Genomic DNA, 9,803 nt, shown 5'->3' with positions numbered 1-9,803 from the left:
TTCAGTTCAGGAATTACGGGGGAAATCCCGAGACGCGCTGATCACCTGGCCCCTGAGTTCAACAGGAGCTGAATCTCATCAACCCCTCTCAGAAGCGGGCCCAGTGGAAATGGGAGCTACCGACTCCAGGAGCGGGCCCTATATCGGCTACTATGGGAGGGGAAACCATAGATCAGAGAGAATCCGCCTTAGGGCTGAGGGCTCCTCTCAGCAGCCGGGAGCAGAGTGACCTAGCCACACGAGCGCTCTGCTACCCTTCCCCGGATGGTATCATCCCAACCAAGCCCTTATCCCAGCGTGGTATATCCCAGCGGAGGAGGAGCTTCTCTCGCCACCCCTCCTCCCCCCAATGTGGAGCGGAATAGGCTCGTGCTCGTCGCGCCAGTCTTTGTGTGGGAGCGCGCGGGCGCCACACACGGGGAGGAGGGGGCGCCGGGCAGAGTGAGTCGGACGGGCGTGATGCAGACGGTGAGTGGGGCGGGGAAAGGAGTTCGGGCTGCGGCTGCCTGGGGGTGGGTAACGATGGCGCTGTGCGTGCGGCCGCTGGGCGGCCGGGAGAGCTGAGGGGAGGGAGCCGGGCAGCACCCCTGCCCCCAGCTGGGCTGGAAAGTTTGGGGTGAGGTGCTGGGAAGCGGGGGTCGGTTCTCTGGTGAGCCCGGCTCCCGCCCCACGAGTCCCGGGGGCTCCTCGGGCTCCCAGCCCGGCAGGAGGCGGCTCCTCCTCCGGGGACTCGCTCTCCTGGGACGCTCCAACTCGGGGCCGAAACTTGTGGTTTTTTTCCCTTCCGGGCAGCGCGGGGCGCCCGGAGCCGCGAGGGGCGGGCGGGGCGGGCCGGGCCGAGCAAGCTGCCCCCCAGGGCGCCGCGGGAGCGAGTCTGGGAGCGCGGCGCCCCTGGGACACCACGCCGCGGGGCCGGCGCACGGGAGGGGCCAGGCTGGCCGCAGCTGCTCAGACTGGAGCGGGGTGGGTTAGCCAGCGTGTCCCCCGGCAACCGGGGTGGGTGGGACAAGCACTGGGGCGGGTTGGCTTTGGCCGCCCCGTAGGACATGGGGTGGCCCGTGGGAGGCGAGTCCGTGCCGGCTGTGGAGGGCGTGGTGGGCCGTGGCACCCCCGGAGGGCATGGAGTGAGAGTGACACACTCACTGAGGGTTAGTCTGGCGCTGCACTTCTAGTTCTTCATGGGCCGGGCAGGCAGACATGTAGAGAACTTGATCTGCTCTTTCCTTGCAGGGACGGGGAACACAATGGGCTTATTTCTTGCCCTTCCTCAGGGTGGGAAATTCCCTTTGAAGCCCTTTGAGATGCATGTCACACACTGGTGAGGTCCCAAGTAAATTAAATTATTCTTTCTCTCTCTGCAGATGGCTTTCTGGATACCATGATCAGCAGAGGATTTAATATCATATATATCCAGATATGTCCTGATCTCTCTCCCATAACTCATTTCAATGTGGGCATGGAAGAATAACCCAGCTAGAGGCTGCTTTTCAAGTCTTATCCTCTCCAAGCCACAATAGGATCATATCTAGGCAGTGTGGGGGTGGCAGAAGCTGTTGGTGCTGTGGATTTTCCTCCACATACTTTGCCCAGAGTGAGGGTCTCTGTTTCTGACAATGATGAAAACTGAAGGCAAAGGGGAAAGGACTCTGAGAAGCGCTTCTCCACACAGAAATACTTATAAATCCGATTTCCATGCCATCAAATGCTCCTTTGATGGGGTAAACATCCCTGAAAATGCTTCCAACAAAGTGGGCCCCCAGCAGAAGCTGAACACCACCTCCAGTGGAGTGGGGAATGACCCACATAGCCGAGGCAGAGCTGCCACCTATGGCAACAGAGTACACAAGATCAAAAACATGTTCCTGCAGATGGGGGGCTCCTCTGCCACACCACCGTGTGAAAGCAGCTCCCCCACTGAGGCCAAGATCATCAGTAGGGCAGTACCAACTGATCTTGTACCTTCTCCCAGCAGTCCATCTTTCCACAGTGTCCAAAAAAATAACCTCCTTAATACCAGCCCCTGCTGCAGCCCCCTGGACTCACTGCCTGTGTCTTCCATGGGTGACAAAATCATCCGCAGCAAAGATGAAGGTGATTTGGATAAAGCTGCCTTGGCAGAAAAGTTTTCTGAGACCAGGAAACTTTTTGAGAGGAACATAAAGCAGCGGAGCTCAGTGGACAGATATTCTCCCAGCAAATGTGAAAGAAGTGAAGATAAGACGAGACGTGGTTCAGCCTCTCCTGACTGCAGCAGTGTGGTGGATCATTTTAATTTCAATATAGATGTGATCCCTCATATGGCCCTGGAAAGAACTGAAAGTCAAGGCAATGATGAGCACAGGCAGCAGCATCTCAGTGGTGGCCCAAGATCCTCCTCTTTGAATGCAGGACCAATTTCTAGGCGGCTGGAAAGTTTTCTTGGTGACAGTGACACTGAAGAATCCAAAGAAATTTCCAAAAGTGAGGGTACCCCAAGTCAAGGGTATATACTCCCCTGTAGCTGGGAGTCACCTGCTGCTATTCAAGGATGCACAGAGGAGAGTCCATGCCCCAAAGAGCCTGTTTGTCTCAGTAGCAGCAGCAGGGTTGAGCTGAGTCAGTCACCTGAAGAAGTGCATACAAGGGAGCAAGTGGCTCCTGGGAGGGGCCAGCAGGATGTGAACAACACATCTGATAAGGAGGCCAAGTGGTTAGGAGACAGTGTCCCCCCACAGATCTCCCAGGTAGAGATGGTTCGGGCTGAACTGGTTGCGGTGCAAAAAGAAACCTCAGGGAATAAAGAAGATACCTTGAGGAAAGATAGTGTCTTGCATGGGGAACAACCACTCAGGCACCAAACTGGGGAAGAGAACAATCATTCATTTGGAGGACTGGAAGAGGTAACAGTATGCAGTGAGCCCAGTCAGAAAGAAATAAGAGAGGGAGTGTCTCTGAAGGAGGTTCTTATCACACAGGTGCCGGACAATCTAGAACAGGAGGGGGACACTGAAGAGGAGGAGGAGCAGCATGTGGTGGAAAATCAGAGAGAGAAGTTCATTGCATTTTCTGTCAGTGCTTTTGGAATAGAGAATGCAGGTTTTGATGATGACCAGGATACAGAGTCTGAAAACCAGGGCCCTGAAGGTAAAGAAACATTGGAGGGGGAAGAGGAGTATACCTATGACAGTGATTATGAGGAGTTTCCTGGGCTATCTGAAGAGGAAGATCCTGAGCCGGACAGAAGAGTCAAGTTTTCAACTGCCCCTATCAAGGTAAAGTATGTCGTAATGATGTTTTGCTTTGTTTCTAAACATGTTCTTAACCATACAGGAAGTCCATTTTGATTATGCGCCTTTCAGAACTTTTAAAATGGTGTTTATATTTCTTACTGTATTAGATTAAATTGCAAAATGAAGCAATATTGAATAGAGTTGTAAACAAGAATTACCACCTCTACAGTTCATTGCAAAATTCTTCAGGATTTCAACCCCCTCTCTACCTGGAGTCATCTAGCAAACCTGAGTTATTCCAGCTGTACTTTAAATGCAAGGGGGGTGTGTGATTATTTAGCATACTTGTCTCTATTAGATGATGATGATCAGGGGATACGGATTTCATCTATGTTATAGTCATGATTTTTACCGTGTTAGGGCTTGCTTTCCCTCCTTTTGAACTGCGGGACCTAAAAAGGGTCTAGTCTATGCTGTAATTCCTATAGTGGAGGACTCCATAGTTTCCCAACAGAGCTAAGACACAGTTGTGTGCTATCAACCTGTTAGTTAAAACTGTTCTAATCATGTTCCCAAACCTATTCTGCTGAAGTAGATGTTTGCAGGGCAGTAGCATGGTTCAGGTACAGAGTTAGTAATTGGCTTGATCCTAATTAAACTCTGGGACCGAACTGTGTTGTCTGTGAAGGAAAAATGATTTATTTTTTTTTTTATTTGTGATTTGTGTTAAGCTGTATTTGGATGGAAATTGGAATTCAATTAAAATGCACAAAAAGAGCATTTTAAAATTATGCATTAGTTAAATAAAACTACCTTAAATGTGTTGGATACATTAAAAAGGCATTTGTCAAAACCTGTTTTGCATTTAAAGCTGATTTATTAAACAGAGAGAGTATTATCTGAAGTTAGCAAATTGAACTGATTGTTTCTCATACACACTATGACTAAGGCCAGAAGGGACCACCAGATCATCTAGTCTGACCTCCTGTGTATCACAGGCCACCAACACCACGCACACCCTAAACTAAACAGCCAAAATTAGATCAAGGTTTTACAACTCACAGAAGACTAGTCTATTATGTGCCACAGGCAGAGAATAGGAGGGGTTGAGGTGCATCAGTACCTGAGACCCTCGCAATGGCAGGGGAATGACACAGTGTGATACACCCAGAAAATCCTGGCAAGCGATGCACGCCCACATGCTGCAGAGCAGGGCAAAAAATCAAAATGTCACTGCTAGTCTGGCATGGAGAAAAATTTCTTCCCCAGCCCACATATGGTGCTCAGTTAGACCTTGAGCATGTGAGCAAGAACCAATCAGCCAAGTACCCAAGAGAGAGAATGTTCGGTGCCACCTGTGAGCCCTGGCCCTCTCCCTCCAATATCTCATCTTTAGCTGTGGCCATCCCTATGTCATGTCTGCTGCTCTTCCCCTCTTTTAGCTTTCTGGTGGCTGCAAGGAGAATAGCTTTACTATTTCCCCTCCTCCCCTCCCTCCAAAGCCTCAGTCTTGTTCTATAGCCTCTGGCTTGTAGATATCTGATAAATTTAAAGCATCTCAAAATGCATACTCTGGATGTTTTGAAGGGAGACACATTTGCTCTCTGTTCTACAGTCTCATCCCATTGCTTCCTGGTTGTTGGGTGGCGGGAGGGAGGGAGATGGGGAGGGGGTAGTCTTTGCTGCTTTATTGCTTGCCAGCTTCTCTTTTTGGGGAGGGGAAATAGCTTGAGTGCCTAGCTGTACTGTTGTTCAGAGTTTCTCAAGCAACAGTAGCATGAAACTGATCTTATTCTTATCACTTTTCATTGTGCGGTTCAGATCCCTGTGCTCAACACTGAAACCAACAAAATTCTGAGCAGCAGAAGAGGCACTGTAGCTGGGTGAGGACTTAAGAAGCCAACATTGCATTAGTTTACGGTGCATTTAAGCTTGGAGGGTTATCTTCTCAGCCAGGAGGGTTAGAGGTGTTTTTAAATAAAAGCATAGATTCTGCAGATACTGTCAGATAGGTAGTAGGAATCTTTCCCGTAGGTGAGTGGATTTTTCAAGCCCTACTGCTTTGTGGTGTCTGTGGAGATACAGGGTACTGAGCAAGTGACTTGTTTTTCCTCTGACATCGCAGAGGGTGGGTGGTATTGAGTGATTGCTCATCTGCTTTTAGGATGATGTTGAAGACCACCTGTTTGTTCTGTTATCTCTCCTGTTCAAAGTATTTGTGAAGCCACTAAGGAAGATCATGGGATGGTTTGAGTGGCAATGCCAGTATAATGATGACACTTAGCTCTACATCGCCTTATTGCACCTGCATGAAATAACGTGTTTGCTTTTTCCCTATTTTTGATCAAGTTGGGTTATGGGTAAGAGCTACTCAACCTGGAAAGTAGAGAGGTGGAAACAGATTCTGGTAATGGAAGTGGTAGTAGTAAAGGGCAGTCCTGGAAGCAGTATCTGTATGTCTTTTCAGGGGTTCACAGTTTTGAATCCTGCTGCAATCCTGGAGAGACTGAGGATTCCAAAAGATAACTGCAGTAGCTAAGAGTATTCTTTCATCTTTGTTTGACAAGGAGGATGTGGTGTTTTCTGATGGATAACTTGAGTGAGTTTGAGTTTCGTGTGTGGCCTTTGTTTTTTTTTCCTCTTGGTGTTCTGAGTTAGTCAGTTTAGATAATTTATTTTTACAACTAATCTACAGTTCTTATGTGATGGGTGCATTTTTAAACTTAAAAGATATATACAATCTAATTAAGTTGCAGAATTCATAGGTGGTATACTCATTTTTTTTGTATCTGATTATTAATAATTTGAGAAATCAGTGAAAGTTCTTAATGTTTATATCTAGAAACAGACTGAAAAGTGAGCAAACAGGATTGAGTATTCAAAGTTATGAACAACTTAAGTCTTTTCTTAAAAATATTTAGGTTAACTTTCTTGAACTATATGAATAGCTGTGAATTAATACAGAATATACATTATCACCTAACCTGTGTTACCTTAAAGACATCTAACTTGTTTTCCAGCGTGGGATTCATTTTTCTGAATGTGGTAAACTGCAATTAAAATGTTTAATTGTTTACATAAGGTATTTTTGATTTTAGAAGTTTCCATACCTACTTTTTAAAATCCTGTTTTGGTTCTAACCATATCAGAGGACCTTGTCTTCCAGTGAGATCTTAACAGGCTGGAAAGAAAAATTTTAATCTGACACGGGCTGTGTTAACACTTCAGCATTTGTTGTTTGAAGCCTGAGAAGTTTCGTTTTTTGGCAGTGGAATGTCCATTCTTCTCACAAATGCTTTGACTTCTGTCCTCTTTGTACCTCCTCGTATGATCCTTTTGGACAACGTTAGACTTGATCCTTGGCCCCTTTGAACCTGATACACTGCATCCTTTATTCTTGTCAGTACTATATAAAATCCTTCCTAACTTTTTATTTTAAGAGAGTGTCAAAACAAATAATCAAGTTAAGACAGGTGTTTGGTGTTCCAGATTATGTTCAGAGAGTCTCTTAAAGTTGATTAAGGGATTTGCTGAAATGGGGGTAAGGGGATGCAATTAGAATAGGGCTACGATTTCTTGGCCGGTAGAATACAAAGTAAGAAATACTTAAGTCATTATTTCCAAGACTGTGTGTCTAAATATTACAAAACTGGTCATTTTCTACATGGATGTAATTAGGGTTTTGGTAAATCAATGTGCTAGGGAGGAGGGCTGGAGTTGCTGGTTGAAGGGGCTGACTCGAGAAACCTTACCTGCAGTGATTCCCTCTGCTTTGCTCTCTACTACCACAAACATTTTTTTCCCAGTCATCCTCCTTGGTGTGAGCAGTCTCTTCCTGCTGCTTTCTCTTCCTTACCCTAGAAGCAGCAGTGGATGATAGTATGTGCTTTCATCAGATGCCTGGGACTTTTGGCACAAAGCTGACCCCAGAGTCTATGCTATGGTGGCTGCTGACAGTAGGTGGGATGAGAGCTTGCTGCCTTGTCTGGGAAAGGGTGTATATCCATTGAAACAGCCATAGAGGAGCATAACATAGTGGGGGGGAAAAGCCAATTTGAAGTAGAAGTGTCAAGAATTGGGTTGGCATGGAATCTGGGTCTTGTACTTAGGAAGTGGCACAGATGTTCTGATCAGTCCTAAAAGCGCCTTTTTCTCAATGTTTCAGTGTGGTAACTTAGGGCATATCTACATGTACAGCGCTGCAGTGGCACAGCTGCGTTGATCCAGCTGCAGTGTGTCTGGTGAAGATGCTCTATGCTGATGGGAAAGAGCTCTCCTGTGGGCATAATAAAACCAACTCTGCAAGCAACGGAAGCTCTCCCATTGACATAGCACTGTCTAGAATGGCGCGTATGTTGGGGTAATAGAAGTAGTGTCTAAGCTGTGGCACATAAGCCACTTTTGGCACTTCAGGGCAACTGTTAGTTCTGGGGGAATTCTGTGCCCTGCGCAATGCAAAATTTGCACAGAAATTAATATTATGCACAGAATTTCCTTCTCTCCCAGCCCACCTCACCCCCCCCCTCACCCCCGAAATAGGCTGCAGAGCTGCTGGCTGTCACCAGGGGGCACTGGACCTGGACCCACAGAGCTTCGCTCTCAAAGAGAGGAGAGGGGAAGGGTTCCCAACAGCTGTAGTTCCCAGCACACCCTGAAGGAAGGAGGAGGCTTACAGGAAACTGTACAAGCGTGGGACCTAGCATCAGGCTGTTTCTCCTTGTGGATCACTGGCTCTGGGGGAGAAAGGGGTGCGAGGATCTGGCCTGGGGAGGTCCCACAGTTGGATGGGAGGGGGACCGTGTGGGTGTCTGGGCTGGGGGGCGCCTCACGGCTGGGCTCTAGGGAGTAGGGAGTGTCTGGGTTGGGGGGGTGCCCTGTGGTTGGGTTCTGGGGGTAGGGGACACGTGCGAGTGTCTGGGCTGGGGGGGGTGCCCCGTGGTTGGGTTCTGGGGGTAGGGGACACATGTGAGTGTCTGGGCTGGGGGGGGGTGCCCCATGGCTGGGTTCTGGGGGTAGGGGGCATGTGCGAGTGTCTGGGCTGGGGTGTGCCCTGCGGCTGGGCTCTGGGGGAGGGGGTGCGTGCAAGTGTCTGGGCTGGAGGGATGCCCTATGGCTGAGCTCTAGGGGGAATGGTTGTGGGTTTCTGGGCTGGGGGGTGCCCAGTGGCTGGGCTCTGGGGGATAGGGAGCCGAGAAACAGGAACTGGGTTATCATAGGGGTTTCCTTAACTCTACTCCTGGAGGAATTTTTTTGTTTCTGTTGTTAGACATAGTTGCTGAAACGTATTTTGAAAAAAATTACCAAAATAATTGAAACGGTCATGATTATAAAGTATTATTTTGACAAAATTGGCAGAATTTTTATTTTTTGGTGCAGAATTCCCCCAGGAGTAAGCTGTGTTAAGAAGAAAACCTAATATTTGATTATTAATTGAAAAAGTTACCTGAGCCATGACCAATTAAAAAATGGAACCGTTTAAACTAGCCATATAATTATGGTACACTCCCTCCCCTGTAATCCCAAAAGTAGCACTGGTTGAGCTGGGAGTTCCCTGAGCATTCCTGCTGCCCATCAGCTCCTGTGCTAGACATCTTCTGAATTGCAGGAAGGGAGGAGCAAGTATCGCTGGTTGCTCCCTTGTTAAGTTCCCTTCTGGGATGTGGGAATCCTAGGAAGAGCAGGATAAGAGCCTGACTGATTCTGCCTGAGCCTAAGGGAGTACTCCACAGCAGCCGATGAGGGGGTAGAAAGAGAAGATGAGAAATAGCAACTAGTTCTAGTTCACTACTTCCTCATTCCCAGTGTAGGCCAAGCCTACTGTGATTTATTTTTCTTTTTTCTATCCCACTCTTCTTCACTGCTTCTGGCCAGTCATTTTAGTGCCTTTTCCCCTACCTGAGTGATATAGCTAGACAGAGCCCAGAATCCACACTGGTGGAAACAAACACACAGGAAAACAAGTTTAATGTCACTATTTTTTGTCTTTGGACCAATATTGATGTAATCTACCTTTGGACTAAAGGCATAGAAGTGGCTAGAACTTGGCAGTGCAGTATAGGCTTGGCAGGATTAGATTTAACTCAGTAGATGTTCCTAAAGGTTGATTTCAGCGGACACGCTGAAATCAATGAAAAAAATCCATTGTTAACAGTGAGAACAGCTTCCCCAACACACCTTGCGCCTGCAGCGATTGGGTGTCACCAGTCCTGTGCAGGGAGCCCTCTGCAACCTCCCCCGTCACTGGAGTGATAGAGCGAGGCCAGTGACACCCAATCCTTGCAGGCACAAGGTGTGGAGAAGACTGTGGTCTTGGCAAGCAGAGCAGAGACCCCCCCCGGCCAGGACTTGGAGGAGGATGAGCCCTCAGCTGCAGGAGATGCCACTCTTCTCCTGAATGGCTCCATCCCCAGGCAGAAGCCATTCAGCAACAGGCTTGTTGGTAGGGTGACCAGACGTCCCGATTTTTGCTTCTTTGTCCCGTGTCCCGACCGATGTTTGGTCGGGACACTGGACAAAAAAGAAATGTTGCGCTCCACCACCCCCCCACGGCTCCACTCCACCTTCCCCCATTGGCTCCCTCCCCAAATCCTCGCC

The 9,803-nt window shown here is 48.2% G+C and overlaps 1 protein-coding gene across 8 annotated transcripts in view; it reads left to right on the top strand.

Annotated features, from left to right (window-relative positions):
- Window positions 1-342: 342 nt before the first annotated feature.
- The window catches only part of LOC117884722 (neurabin-1-like), a 75,165-nt gene continuing 65,704 nt past the window's right edge, over window positions 343-9,803 (top strand). For 4 of the 8 annotated variants that reach the window (XR_004647647.1, XM_034785391.1, XM_034785390.1 and 1 more), the window contains exons 1-2: window positions 507-616; window positions 1,362-3,251. Coding sequence is in view for 7 of the 8 variants with exons in the window: in XM_034785391.1 (XP_034641282.1) it covers window positions 1,614-3,251 (1,638 nt within the window). In the remaining variant the exon portion in view is untranslated. Of the gene's footprint in view, window positions 469-489; window positions 617-835; window positions 964-1,361; window positions 3,252-9,803 lie in introns of those variants that run through there. The other 4 variants (XM_034785386.1, XM_034785388.1, XM_034785387.1 and 1 more) reach the window with 4 other exon arrangements.

Source organism: Trachemys scripta, chromosome 11, assembly GCF_013100865.1.
Source record: "Trachemys scripta elegans isolate TJP31775 chromosome 11, CAS_Tse_1.0, whole genome shotgun sequence".
Classification (NCBI taxonomy): domain Eukaryota; kingdom Metazoa; phylum Chordata; order Testudines; family Emydidae; genus Trachemys; species Trachemys scripta.
Note: the sequence above shows the minus strand (reverse complement) of the source record. Positions and strands in the feature narration are given on the sequence as shown.